General features: G+C 39.5%; 3 protein-coding genes across 3 annotated transcripts; 1 reads left to right on the top strand and 2 right to left on the bottom strand.

Moving 5' to 3' along the window:
- Positions 1-1,028: 1,028 nt before the first annotated feature.
- LOC115691364 (peptide methionine sulfoxide reductase B5-like) lies at positions 1,029-2,880 on the top strand. The gene is made up of 3 exons (XM_030617970.2): positions 1,029-1,285; positions 2,271-2,427; positions 2,509-2,880. The coding sequence occupies exons 1-3, from the start codon at positions 1,191-1,193 to the stop codon at positions 2,662-2,664; spliced, it is 408 nt and encodes a 135-aa protein (XP_030473830.2). The 5' UTR covers positions 1,029-1,190; the 3' UTR covers positions 2,665-2,880.
- A 3,881-nt stretch (positions 2,881-6,761) lies between these two features.
- On the bottom strand, positions 6,762-7,461 carry LOC115691366 (uncharacterized). The gene is made up of 3 exons (XM_030617974.2): positions 7,261-7,461; positions 7,129-7,174; positions 6,762-7,028 (listed from the first exon to the last, which is right to left on the bottom strand). The coding sequence occupies exons 1-3, from the start codon at positions 7,399-7,401 to the stop codon at positions 6,973-6,975; spliced, it is 243 nt and encodes an 80-aa protein (XP_030473834.2). The 5' UTR covers positions 7,402-7,461; the 3' UTR covers positions 6,762-6,972.
- A 2,084-nt stretch (positions 7,462-9,545) lies between these two features.
- On the bottom strand, positions 9,546-13,459 carry LOC130136220 (uncharacterized). The gene is made up of 9 exons (XM_056306387.1): positions 13,073-13,459; positions 12,759-12,948; positions 11,642-11,775; positions 11,274-11,386; positions 10,839-11,091; positions 10,251-10,403; positions 10,030-10,109; positions 9,898-9,947; positions 9,546-9,682 (listed from the first exon to the last, which is right to left on the bottom strand). Exons 1-9 carry the CDS (start codon positions 13,457-13,459, stop codon positions 9,546-9,548), a joined length of 1,497 nt encoding a protein of 498 aa, XP_056162362.1.
- Positions 13,460-13,981: the final 522 nt, after the last annotated feature.

The raw sequence follows: 13,981 nt of genomic DNA, 5'->3' as shown, positions 1-13,981 counted from the left end.
TTGTAGGCTTAGTCCAAATAATTTTATTAAGCTCAAAGTCTCCATGCTTAAACCCATTCAGCACCGGTCCAATTAAAATGCAATTTATGTGAGCTTATCACTATAATTTTTCTAATATATAGATGCAAATTAATATTATCTTTGTTTAGGGTAATGGTCGATCCCTAATTTTTATGTAGTAAAACGATTAAATGGAGTCATCAAAATTTAGATATCGACACTATCAATGATCCATCTACCTTTACTAAAATTGCAACATTGCTTGTCCACTTTTCTCGATCATAAGTAACCATTGTACATTTTAATAATGTCTTCTTATGTGGTGTCAATGTGACTTATGTGGTGCCAATGACTTCTTATGCTTAGAAAGCACACATGTTTGCACGGTGCACATATGTACACAAGCGCACCTTCACGTGCACACGCACAGACGGAGGGTCTATAGAAATAGTGACCATGACGCAATAGTCGCTATCTCCTAGGATCGGAGTTACCATATTCAGGTAATGTCATCTCGTTCTGATAAAAGATACGTATTCATCATAATTTCCCGATAATTTTTCCCTTTTCAAAATTGTTTTGGCAAGAACAAGGACGAGACGACGTCTAGCTCCGGCGATGCTCATGCTCACACATCGCCACTGTCACCTTACCCCATGTTGCCATCGCCTCTTGCCCCCACCCCACTCGGTGAGGCAACCTAGCCATGGTCCGAGCCCCACGACACCGTTTGGTGACCCCAACACCTCCCTTGCGAGCTCAACGGTGCCAATGGTAGCCCCTCCCCCCACCTTGCTGCGTGTAGGACACTACTAAGCTTTTCGACAATGGTATCACCTAACATCTACATTGACTTTCTCATTAAGCTTTTCGACAAAATACCTAATTCGAATATACAACAAAAATCGCTTAGAGATCTAAATAAAGTATTTACAACCTTAGATGCAACATATGCAAAAAAAAAAGAAAAAAAGTCAAAGCCTTCGACTCACCTAATCCACAAAGATTACAACCTGCACCGGATATTGCCCCGGTTCACGTCCCCGTTCACTTGGCCTCTCCTTGAAAGCGTCTACGTTCGCACGTTCCCCTTGTTCAGTTCCAATTCATATAATAGAAGCCACGCACGATCCAATCTTATCTAAAGAAGAAGCAAGCAGTTCTGTCTCTCGATCTCTCTCGATATAGACATGGCTTCGACTGGTAAGATCGAAAAGACGGAGGAGGAATGGAGAGCTGTTCTTTCTCCCGAGCAGTTTCGGATCCTCCGCGCAAAGGGCACCGAGTAATTGTTCTCCATCTCTCTCTTTTTCCTTATGCGCAAATCGCTCGTTTATCTGGTGAATTGAGTCGATTCCAGCCTCGTCCTGTTTAATGGTCGAATTCCCAAGTTTTTTTCTTGGGGGGTTTGGCTTCCAGGGTTTGTGAATTTTCTTATTTGTTCCTTTGTTTGATGATTCATCGATTCTTGATTGTTCAATGGAGGTGGGAGTGTGGTGGGTCGGCGTGCTGTCGATTGATGGAACCAAAACTGTTTCAACAGCTCCGACTCTGATGAAGTTGGGTTTTAGAATGATTACAGAAGCGAAGATGGTTGTCCATTTGTGGAAGTTGAAAGTTTCAGATCGCAGAGAAATCTAAATTAGTGAAATGTGAGTTCGAATTGTGGAATATTTTATTGGTTTATACACACTGTGAAAGACCCGAAAAAAGGCTTGTGATGTATCTTCTAGGCTTGTAACATTTTAGGTTTCTGGGGAATGAAAAAGGAACAATGGTCAAGGTGGAGTGTTTCAGTTGTATAAGATGGTGAGTCTGCATCTAAGTTGATATAGCAGATGATCTTGTCTTTGCAAATTCAGAACGTCTTTATATATAATTTTGTTGCTTGCGGTACAATCAAACAACAGAGCTGAGACACATCTGTTGGGTGCTCTACTGGGTACAAGTAGTTACTGCACCCCAAGAGACAGGCTGCTTACGCTTGTGCTTTAGAGTTCTGATTCAGCGAGTTGGGTCGTATTCAGTGAGAGTGGATCTTCAATTTGAATTTGGTACCGATGCTTCTTTTCCCACGAGCAAGCTGGAACTTTTATGACACAACAAGCTATCTCTCACTATGACGGGAACTCGTGAATTGTTATGTTAGGACTTTCGCAGGCTGTAATCAGTGAATGTTTTTTTGTGGTCTTTCGTTAAAAATCTGGAACAGATTGATAGATTTGGAGAATACTGTATGTTTGCGAGGATTAGATTTGATTTTTGTGCAGGTTGCGAGGCACAGGGGAGTACGACAAGTTCTTTGCTGAAGGTGTTTATAACTGTGCTGGATGTGGGACTCCGCTTTACAAGTCCACCACCAAGTTTGATTCTGGCTGTGGCTGGCCAGCTTTCTATGAGGGTTTCCCTGGTGCAATAAATCGCACCGTGAGTTCAATCTTTGGTTCAGTCTTTGTCGTGGTCCCAATAACGTTGCCAATTGCACCTCTAACAAGAACTGTTTTTCAGCCGGACCCAGATGGACGAAGAACTGAGATTACATGTGCGGCTTGTGGCGGGCACTTGGGCCATGTTTTCAAGGGCGAGGGATTTTCGACACCGACTGATGAACGCCATTGTGTCAACAGCATTTCAATCAAATTTGCGCCCGAGAAATCCTCGTGAAACTCGAGAACAGACTATGCTTGGATTTTAGTGAATAATGGAAGGCAAATATGGGACCTACTTATGGGTGATGAACGGACATTATGGTTTTGCATAGAATGTGTTCTCTGTGATATAGTCCAGATGAGCGGAGTAGCTGGAGATTAAACTGAAGATTCCGCTTTGGCTTTGCTGTGAAACTGATTGAATTCTGGTTTCAGTAGTTGTTTCATCTGAGATTCTGAATCATCTAAAGACTTCCACCTAACTGAGCATCTTAAGCATCATTGGCCCTCAAAAGTGCGACTACTAATCTGCAAATTGATTGTTTTGAATTTGTATCTAATCTAGAGAGACAGAGAATTAGGCAAACATCGAATGGAGAAACGAAGCAAAAGAGCGACCAGATGGGTGGGAGACGTCCCAAAAGAAGATTGATTCAAAGCTTCAGAGGAAGTTAGTATTCCCCGGACTTATTCTGATAGGCAAATCACATATTACGAATACGTAACGACCACATAGCACTCTTTGAAGAACACTACTTGATTGGCTTTGCTCACCACATTGCTCATATAATGCATATGTCTTGCTTTAGAGGAGAAGAGCGGTAAGAACAAGTCTAAGATCCCATCAATGAGACATGACGCCATGCATCTCCCCATCCAAATCTAAAAGAATGAGCTGTTAATTTTGTCCCAGTGTGCAATGGCTTAACGAGTTGGCAAATTATCTAATTATACAGTTTCACAGTCACATGCCCTGATAGCGAAAACACCATCGGTAAGAGAATCCCAGCACTTTGCCTCTATCAGTTTTTCTTCATGCTCTGCTTCCTCATTCGGTCTGAGACTGTAGTACAAGCAGCGCAGTACGTGGAGATCAGATGTTTTTTAGATTTTTGCGATCAAATTGTGTGCGACTGAGGGATGGCCATGTCGAAACTTAGGCATAAATCTAACATTTTCTACTCTATTCTTATCGATGGTGATAGAAAACTAAGACATGGTCAGGTTAAAGAGAAACACAAGCGCCATCGACAGGAGATGGATCACATAACCTAGACTAGAAGCACAAGCAATTTCCAGGGAAGAGTGACAGCTCCTTCATTTGGTTAATTACAAAGGAAAAGCGTGCCGTGAATCCATGACAAGAGGTTTAGGCAGAATATGTCATGTACAAAAATGAATTCTACAGTGTCTTCTCATCACATTGACCTCAATTGAAGATAAATAACTCGAGCTTAGTGCGGTATTCGTCCAGTTCCAGGGAGATTAATCAAAATTCACTGGAGAATATTGTTCAGAGACCACGCCTTCGAAACAAATTAGAAGCGAGAGCATTCCTAATAAGTAAGCATGCATCTTTGGAACGAGACAGCGTGTCTTAGCCTCTTTTGCGCCCCCTCCTCCTAACTCCTTCCACTTCTTCCCGGGACAGAGAATACAGCCCGACCTTCACAAAAGAACCACGACATGGAAGGTGGCACTTAGGATCAAAGGACCTATTTTGACATGGCGAATCAGCCTGCCTCTTGCTGCCTCACTCGGGTTATCCAAAGTATGGTAAGGGCATTAAGCTCATGAAGGTGGTCATGACTACACTTCTACGTTGATGTTCAATGAAATTTGTTCGATACTATAGAATGCAAAGGAGTGCAAACCCATAGACAAAAGGAGCTGAGAACGCCAAAAAACGACTCATTTAGAAGACTAAGCAACTACAACGTGAGTCAATGCATTCATCCCAAGTAATTTCCCACTCTATAAGTATGTCGAACCAGCTTCAACAGTTACGAAAACAGAAGACACTATTTCCTTCAAATGCTATCTTGTTTGCTCTTTCCAAATCTGCTAACCTGCGCAGAGCATTCTTGTCCAAGGACAACAAAGGAGATGTCTCACATTCTCTTTTGCATAGCAAGCATCTATTGACCAGGATATTCCCCCTTTTTCGCAGATTTTTATGGGGAGAATTGGATCACTAAGTTCTCAAATTAAGGAAAAAAAAGGACACAAGAGACTCTTTTTGCAGACTCTAGTTGCTTCCCGGCAAGTGTCAAATCCTATACCTGCTGGTATTCCTGATAAGAAAAATTAGAACAAGTTCTTTGCAGGTATTTTATAATGTTGCGACACACCAGTTCACAAGTCCACATCCAAGTTTGGTTCGGTTGCGGCGGGCCAGCTATCTAGGGGGTGTACCTAGAGCAATCGTGCTGTGATGTGATCTTTCATCTACATTGTTTTTGGTCAAAATCAATGTTTTGAATATTGCACCTACAAAAAGAACAGATTCACAGCTGAACCCAGATGGAAGAACAACTGAGACTAAGCATGCAGCTTGTGGTTGGCATTCGGGCCATGTTTTCGAAGGCAAGGTGGCTCTGACTCCGATTGCTGGACGGCAACGTGCCAACACTGTTTCAATAAACTATGTCTGAGAAATCGTCATGAACCTCGAAAACAACAGGCATATGCTCAGAAATTTGACAACAATGGAAGACTAAATGGTACTTCTTGTTGGAGATATCAGGAATCTGGAGTGTAATTACCAAGTCCCTCAACTCCCACCGTTGCGTTAATCGTATCTTATTGCAACAAAGAACGAAATTATGGTGTATTCTGGTATGTACTTAACCAAAGACGAGTAAAGGCAGATTTTTTGTTTGGTTTTCCATTTGAGTAAATGGGAGATTTAACTGGTGTATGTTAAACAGTATTGGATGCAGTGGCCACTATAAGGAATAACCAACAATTGGCTTAGCTTTGATGTGAATTTTATTGAATTCTGGTTACCACAGTAGCCCAGTGCCAAATAAAACTCCAGCATCTGTACTCGTGAAAGTGGCAAGCAATGAGCACACAGATCTACTAAGACAAAAACCAATGTGCATTTGCATATCAAGCTCATTTGGAGGACCAGGCCAACCAAATCACGCACTTTTGATGAGCATAACCTTGCAAAGATCTCTACCCATAAAATGGTTGATATTAATAGGGACAAAAATTGGCTTCCTTCATCTCCTGGAATAAAGAAAAACACAACGGACTTTATGTGAGAACAGTAATATATTCTACAATCATCTGTTCCTCAGTTTTAATAAAGATCTGCTCACAAGCCACATACATTTTCCTGAACCTCATGTTACTGGTTTCAAGCCCTGCGATCTTCCGAGGGAAGCTTCAACCTCAGCCAATAATTCATATGCTAAACCATGAACTGCCATATCTTTTGATTTGCAACAGCTTCAAACACATCGTTGAGATGCAATATTAGAGTCATCATCTTAGGATATCCACCTAACAAAATGTCTAACCAATAAAGGCCCTCAAAGGTACAACTCTCATGATCCCTAAATAATTTTCAAGCTGTATTCAAACTAGAGATAAGCAAAGAAAGAGGTATTATAGGCAGCAAAGCAAAAGAGGGACAATAAATAGAGAGAAAAAGTTGAACAATCTACAGTAGAACAGCAACAAGGGCAAGCCTAAGAATTCCACCAAGGAGAACACGCATGTATGTCCCCATTCAACAGAGGAGGAACGGATCGATATTCAGTACAAGATATTCACTTTGTAAGAAAAACTGACTGCATTCAGATGACACACCTTCAGACACCACATGCACCAGGAGTTTCATTCTCAATATTTGAAGGAGGCTATTTTTTAGGAGTTCCAGCACTTAACTCCGTCAATTTTCTGATATCTCGTGCTTCTTTATTAAACATAAAACGATAACATAAATTTCAAATGTGGACATATGGATGCATCATACATTTTATGATGGAAGGCATGTGACTTCGGATTTCCAATGCCACCACACCAAAACTTAAGTAGAAATCTGAGAGTCCAAAACCGATGAACAAAAGGAGAAATCAAAAGGACCATCAACTCCAACATCTCATTCATATCAAGCAAAATGAGATGGGATAGCCTGATTCTACTCGCCAATTTCAGCGGGAAAGCAAAGGCTGCAGGAGCCGCCTCAAAGGGTTTATCAAAGAGGAAGATCTCAGCTTGCCGAATTCTTCAGGCAGATGTCATATGAACAAAAGCAAGAATATTCGACCATGACCCTCGATTCCAGATACACAAACCGTGCTTATTGCTCCATCAATGGAATCAAATTAACTAACTTCTCTCATAAACATCCAATACAGGAAGAATTCCCAAAAAACAAGGTCAACTTTCTGCTTCCTGAAGGTCAATCAATACAAGATAAACAAAATCTTGCTAATCCCACAGTTCACAATTCAGTAGTCAGTATTTCTTAGCCCTTTAGAATACAAAAGCAAGCGGAGCGCTTCAATGTCCAACCTCACTCGAATCTTCATTTCCTTCCTCTGCCACTCCTCTTCTCATTGCACGCCTTGAGAGCTTGCACTTCTATTGACCATGTCAAACAACACAAAGGCACAATCGCCGTCATCAGACGCATCGCTAATTCATCAACGTAAATTTCGCGACAATCCCATCTACGGCGTACCTTTTTGACACGATTTCCAGTTTCTGTCGTGGTTGACAAGACAATCCTGAAGACACCCACGTGGGATTTTCATCACCAGAAGCAGCGGAAGGGAATGATCGGAAGGTTTAGGGTTCTTCAGAACATACGTACCTGCAACGAAAGGTACAGAGAAGAGCACTCTCGGAGCTGCTTCACGTTCTCGTCATCCTCGTCGGCGTCGCTCTGGTGGATCGGCGGCGGCGGCGGCGGCGGAGGAACTTGCCCGCCGGCTAACGGCGGCGATGAGGTCATGGTTGGATCGTCAAATAGAATAGCTCATTGGGATAAATGAATAGTTCTTCTAAGTTTGAGTTTGGTTACGTTTTTATGAAACATTTAGATATTCAAGCGACCGCACCGAAACATCTAAATATTCGAGCTTGACTCGACTTCATCGTGATTAGAGACATAGATGGACTCGATTTCAAACTCGAATTTAATAAGCTCAAAGTAAAGTATATATAATTTTAAGCATCTTTGTCACAGATATATCAGTTTGGGATTTTTTGTGGTAAAAAAATTAGTTCGGGGTAAATTTGTCACAGGTGTACCAGTTTGGGGTTTTTCGTATTATTAACCCTAACAAAAATCCTTTCTGAAAAATCATTTTTTACGAATATGTTTTCTCCTTTTTCGTTTAGGAAATTAATTTTCCTAATTTTAAACATGCATATTTTCTTCAACCGTGAATGATTCTTCATTGACCGATTATTTTCAGTAAACCAAATACGTAGAAGTTTAGAAAACTAATTCGCTCACTCAAACAAACACACCTTTAATATTACAATGAAATTAGAGAGTCCTGACCTTATACAGCATTCTTCCAGCAATCAATGGTGCAATTCGATTTCTTGAGGTCAACAGTTCCATGGGATCTCCTGTGCTCGTGTTTTTGGAAATTTAATGCGGGCTCTTCCTCAGATATGGTGGTAAAGTAACTATGTGAAAAGGCTCTTTATCTGAATTTTTTCTAACTGAAAGCTTGTTAATATTCTTTTTTGTCAATTTCTCACTGTGGTACTTCAACAAGGATCATTGACCTGTATGATTAATTTCCGAATTGAGCTTCATTGACCGACTCGACAAAACCGAGTGCCTTTCTTATGTTTCTTAAGAAACAAAAATATAATGGGATGTCGAATCCGATATAAACAATGAGTTTTGCTACTAGCATAATAGTTTCGGGGGATTGTGAGAATAATAATATGATGAGAGGCGCAAATCCTAAAAGGGATGGATCTCATAACGATTTTTAATTATTTATTATTTATTTTTTGTGATCCAGAATAAGTTGTTAATCTCATAGAAGATTAATGTCAGTTATCTAATCATTTCTCGTAAACAATCTCACGCAATGCAACTTAGTATGGGAGTCTCGTTATATGAGATACATGCTATAAATACATTGTTAACCCGATTCCTAATAACCTATACTTTTGAGGAAAAAAAATGTTCGTTCACTTCAGATCGGTTCCTGGTGGCTGAGTTCTTTCGCACTAAGGAACACTTTGAAAATCTATAATGATCTAGGTTGCGGATGACTTTCGATCCAAATCGTGTTCTCCTGGCCGAAGGTTTTCGCTCTCAGAAACACTTAAGAAAAATTTTGAAGGATGTAGGTGGTCGACGACTAGGGAATAATGAAAATTTAAGTCATCCCATTAAGATTCAAAATGGTAAATTAAAGATGATAGACCACTTGAGGTGAATTCCTCCCTCGTTACAAATGGTCCTAAATGGATCGTGCAACATAACACAACCTTGAGTCTTGACTATTAGATCGTACAAGTCCTAGAGTTTGCTTGCTTGCTTTTCTTCATCTTTTTGTAATGGAATTGGCTACAGCTTATTTTTCTTTGGGATAAATGCACTGAAAGTCTTAAAATTTATCAGGAAAGTGTAATCGAATCCTAAAACTTTCAAAAAATGCAACTTATCGCGAAAGTGCAATCGAATCCTAAAACTTTTAAAAAATTCAATCAACGGAAAGACTTGTTTGGACCAAATTTGATTAGTTTTAGGACTTGATTGCACTTTTAAAACTTTTAGAACTCAATTGCATTTTCGTCAATTGCATTTTTGTGACAAGTTTCATGACTTAATTATATTCTTTGAAAATTTTAGGACATAATTGTACCATCACAATAAGTTTAAGACTTTTAATGCACTTATCCCTTTTTTCTTTTATAATGACGAAAAGGCTATTTTATGTAAAGCTCCGCGCCGAATCAAGTAACCTACAAAAATGACATTGGGTGAACTAGTTCTTTTCATTTATAAAGTTCACTGTTAATGGAGCCAAGAGTTACAAGTACAACCTTATGGTAAGACTCAAGCCCGTCTGTTTGTTCTAATCTCTTATTGAAATGGCTACTTTTGGGCATGAAGGCTTTGTATCATTGTTTGAAAGCCAGTAGATCAGCATGATACTTGGTGATCCACCCTTTTATAATCTCAACCTCCATTTTTCGTTGCCTGACCAACCATTTTGGATCAGTTTGGTCTGCTACAAGTATGTCCAGACAATGAGAACCTGCATAATATGTAGCCACAATATTAGGGGATTGTTTGAATTGGCTTTTACCTTTTATTTTTCACTTAATTTATATCTTACAGCGCACTCATATCGACTTTTTGTAAACAAAAAAGAATCTGATATACCTGAAACTAATGCAAATAGGTACATGCTTGGTTATGGAATAACCTCTTGATTTATCCACTAAATCAAGATTGTGAAAGTATGTATACCTTTTTGTGTATAGATAGCGACGATAGTGTCTGAAATGTTCTTGAGGACCCTGAGTAAAATAAAGAAATTGTTAAACCAAACTAAATGGAAATTTCGAATCTTCTGCAAGTAAATTTGTTAAGTTTCTATACCCGCCACTACTGTAAGGATCTCGAAGCCCATTTGAGAAAATAATGTTGCTGCCAAACTTCCGAAGAACCTGTTCTATATCCTGCAATTTTTTAACAAGAGAAACAAGTGAACAGCAAAGACTTGAAGGTTTTTCAATGATCTTTAGATGCATGGATATCAATTTCATTTAATGACAAAATATCAAGGCCATATCTTTGTGAAAAATCACTGAAAATCATACATGACCGCCGTAATAAGTGGTGATCCAATGCAGCCGAGGCATGACGCCATACGAGCTGTTGCATCGATCATTGAAGTTGCTCAAGTTGAAAGGATTTGCTTGAAACATAGAATTGTTGGTAATGCCTACGCCCATCATCATCTCGCTGCATCTCTGCAAACAGCTCTCTCTTTCAGTCCAAGCGAAACGAGGCGATTTAATTACAGAATTGCATTAGGACATCTCCTGACCATGATAATTGCCGAAACAAAGATTGTTTATGGGATGAGCGTATTCAATTCATCCTACTTGGACGTAAATGTTGTACAAGTTTCTCGTACCCTAAGGATATATAAAATGCAAGCAATACATACTTACGACAGATGATGAAACAGCCTGCAGCACAAAATACTTTTTTGTAAAGTACTTTTTTCCTTAATTTTGTATAGCCTAGACAAACCCGTGATCGTCTTTAATGGTCAAAATGAGCATTGTTTGACCTATGTTTGATTTGCAAAAGTTAGTTCCTTGAAGCAAATGGATCATATCGAAGAACCAACGATTTGTCACTTCACTCAATAAACCAAATGAAACTGTAGAGTAATATACCTGCCACCCCCAGCCCAACTTGGTTTGAGAAGGGGTAGTGCCGGTGGGAGGAGCGATGTAGCATGTGGAGTTTCCATGCGAGGCAACGACGCCTGCAAATATTTTTTCAAGAATGCCAGTTTCAGAAGTATTTCCTCCATCAATGCCTTTGCACATTACTTCCACTGGATATGTTGGTGGATCATCATATTGAGCTGCTCCCGCGTACTGTAATATCAGATAGTTCTTCAGCTCATCCCCACTCTCCAAAGGCCTAAGTCACCCAAAGAACATTCAAAACAAGTACTAATTAAACGTCAATTTAGCTTCGAACATTGATGACACGTTATCGACTCGAGCGACCAAAAAAGTCGTTAAGTAGTGCATATGTGTGATCTCGCTTAGTCGTGAGATTGTCACACACATAATATATAAACGATGCATAAAAAGACGTACCTACAAGTTTTGAAGATCTTACTTAATCGTAAGAGGCCACCAGGTTCAGAAGCAACTCTATCGATCTCCGCCCACGAGTCTCTTATAGTTTGGTAGCAAGTCTTGCTAGCTTCCTGTGTAAACCATCCAAGGCGGAGCACGAGTTATGAAAGAAACATTAAGGTCCCAAAGATTGCTCGAGGGATATGTGCATCCGTCTTTCTCACTAAAGTCCTGTTTTCAAATCACCACACTAGCACATTCTCTTTGTACCAACCTTTCGGTGGGGAGACTGCCTCATCTAATGGATATGCAAAATTGGGTACTCGAAAAATCTTGGGCGATCCGTTATTAGAACGAAAAGAAAAGATTAGGAGGAGTGTGATTACCATGAAGTCCTTGGTGACTACCGAAAAGTATCCATCCTGTGGGGTAATGCCGTCAAAGTACAGTATCGGAGCAGACGAGGCCAGAGCTCCAAAGGCCAAATGCGGATACTTTAGCCGGAACCACGAAGCAAGCACTGAAATCCCCGTAAGCTAGCCATCAACAATTTGATAAATTGAATGAGTTACATTTCTTTCTTGAAAAAATAATCCTATTTTCCTTGAGTCCTTGACAATGAAGGTAGTAACAGCTCATCGTTCCGGCATAATTGAAAATGGTGTTGTAGCTATGCGCGTGCCACATAGGTGAGACGAAACCCCATTTTTTTCTCTTATATATAGTGATTATTGAGTGTTTAATTTTTCCTATATGCATGAGAACCTTCAATTGTATGTACATGTTTTGAAAATGTATTGATAAGTGTTCTATCAACTTTTTTTTATCAATTCGCATATAAAGTTGTAGGGAAAATTTTCCAAAAAGTCCTAAAAATATTGCACTTTGGCCAATTCAGTCTCAAACATTTCAATTGTGCTAATTGAATCCTAAACTTTTTCACGTTTTGCCAATTGAGTCCATCTGGCCAATTTTAACCAGAAATCGCTGACATGGACACCGATAGTGCCACGTAGAATAGTCAGCGCTGTCATTGATGATTTTTTATAATTTTTTTTAAGAAAAATTTGATTTTTTATAATTTTTTATTTATTCTTTTTCTTTCTTAAGTCTGGCAAGGGCTGGCCGGTCCTCGCCGATCACTGTTGAGGGCTGATCAACCCTTGCCAAGCTTGGAAGGAAAAAAGAAAAATAAAGAAAAAAATAAAAATTCGGAAATTTTTTAAAAAAATATAAAGATTATCCATGTCAGTGTTAGGACGTTAGCGATTTCTTGCTAAAATTGATTGGATGGACTCAATTAGCAAAACGTGAAAAGATTCATGACTTAATTAGTAAAATTGAAAGGTTTAAGATCAAATTGGTAAAAGTGCAATAGGTTAAAGACATTTTGGACAATTTTCCCTAAAATCGCACGGACTCTTGAAAAGCAATCAAACATTCCATAGGTTTGTGGACACTACTAATATTCGTAGGCTATATATACGCACTAATTCTACTTACTTCCCCCGTATGATCCTCCCACGACAATCACAGGACAATCTTTAGCCTTTAGCTCCTCCTTCATGTATCTGATAATAGCTGCGTAGTCGGCCAAAGCTTGGGACGAGGTAAAGTATCCACGAGCATTAGGGTCTTTAAGGGCTTCTTCCAAGCTCATACCAAATGGGATTGACGTACCATAGTACCGATGCTGAACAGGGAAAAGTATTTCACCAAAATTAAAACGAATCTAATTACGTATTAGACGACTAAATAGATCAAATCGTTCATGCATGGACCCAAAAAAAAACGATGATCAAATCCAAATGTGATACCTCGATATAAACTAATAAAGCTTTGAATTGAGCAGCGTTCTCTGGTAGAAACCCGATCGCCTCTAGGTCGTTCTCGATCGGCTCTTCGGCACCGAGGTAAATGAGGATCGGAGCGCTAGAATTGGCACCGCCCCAGTACTTGGAGTTGATCAAGTACCGTTGTTTGAAGGTGGTGTAACTCTCGGGTCGATAGTTGAAGTGATCGAGCGTTTGGTTGAAGAAGAAAGTTTCGAAATCATTGGTTAAGGGTACCGGAACCCTGCGTTTGGGATCTTGGATGGCTTTCTCACGGTGTAAACTCAGGCTTGGAAAATCGAACTTCTGCGCACAGACGGGAGCTGCGGAAGAAACGAAAAGGATAATCAAAGAGAGCCAAGAAAGAGTCATCGCCTGTGGAGATTGAAAGAAAATTTTTTGTGATGAATTCAAAACTAAATAGGACAATGAAATGAGAGAGTGTCACGACCTTATATAGCAAATTTGCCAGCAATGAATTGTGCAATTCCTTGGGGTCTTTTGTGTTCGAATTCTTGTATAATTCAAAAAAGGGTCAATAGTTGGGTTCTTAATCACAAAGACAGCTAACACATCCTGGTGCATCTTTCATGTATGTATCCATATTTCATGTCTTGATGATGAATTTGGAGAAGAAACTTAATGAGGATTCTTCCTCAGTGATGGTAATAACTATGTGAAGGCTCTTTCACTGAGTTTTTCCTAATTAAGCTTATTAATAATCATTTTGTTAGATTTCCAATGTGGACATCGGGAAGGAGCATTAACTTGTATAATTAATTTCGGAATCAAGCTTCATTGACTGACTCAACAAAATAGGGAAAATTATTTAAAAAGTCCTAAATTTATTGCAATTGTGACAATTTAATCCTAATTTTTTTTTTGTCAATTGAG

Source organism: Syzygium oleosum, unplaced genomic scaffold (assembly GCF_021117445.2).
Source record: "Syzygium oleosum isolate NSW1041296 unplaced genomic scaffold, Sole_v2.1 Sole_v2.43, whole genome shotgun sequence".
NCBI classification, from domain to species: domain Eukaryota; kingdom Viridiplantae; phylum Streptophyta; class Magnoliopsida; order Myrtales; family Myrtaceae; genus Syzygium; species Syzygium oleosum.
This window is presented reverse-complemented; position numbering and strand designations above follow the sequence as displayed.

What these genes read in the sequence shown, in the direction of transcription:
- LOC115691364 (XM_030617970.2), top strand. Translation starts at nt 1,191, where the DNA reads ATGGCTTCGACTGGTAAGATCGAAAAGACGGAGGAGGAATGGAGAGCT. An exon ending in CTCCGCGCAAAGGGCACCGA is followed by an intron (nt 1,286 to 2,270) that starts GTAATTGTTCTC and finishes ATTTTTGTGCAG; the next exon opens with GTTGCGAGGCACAGGGGAGT. An exon ending in CTGGTGCAATAAATCGCACC is followed by an intron (nt 2,428 to 2,508) that starts GTGAGTTCAATC and finishes ACTGTTTTTCAG; the next exon opens with CCGGACCCAGATGGACGAAG.
- LOC115691366 (XM_030617974.2), bottom strand. Translation starts at nt 7,401, where the DNA reads ATGACCTCATCGCCGCCGTTAGCCGGCGGGCAAGTTCCTCCGCCGCCG. An exon ending in CTCTGTACCTTTCGTTGCAG is followed by an intron (nt 7,175 to 7,260) that starts GTACGTATGTTC and finishes GGGTGTCTTCAG; the next exon opens with GATTGTCTTGTCAACCACGA. An exon ending in CTGGAAATCGTGTCAAAAAG is followed by an intron (nt 7,029 to 7,128) that starts GTACGCCGTAGA and finishes CATGGTCAATAG; the next exon opens with AAGTGCAAGCTCTCAAGGCG.
- LOC130136220 (XM_056306387.1), bottom strand. Translation starts at nt 13,459, where the DNA reads ATGACTCTTTCTTGGCTCTCTTTGATTATCCTTTTCGTTTCTTCCGCA. An exon ending in AAGATCTTCAAAACTTGTAG is followed by an intron (nt 11,092 to 11,273) that starts GTACGTCTTTTT and finishes TGGGTGACTTAG; the next exon opens with GCCTTTGGAGAGTGGGGATG. An exon ending in GATCCTTACAGTAGTGGCGG is followed by an intron (nt 9,948 to 10,029) that starts GTATAGAAACTT and finishes TATTTTACTCAG; the next exon opens with GGTCCTCAAGAACATTTCAG.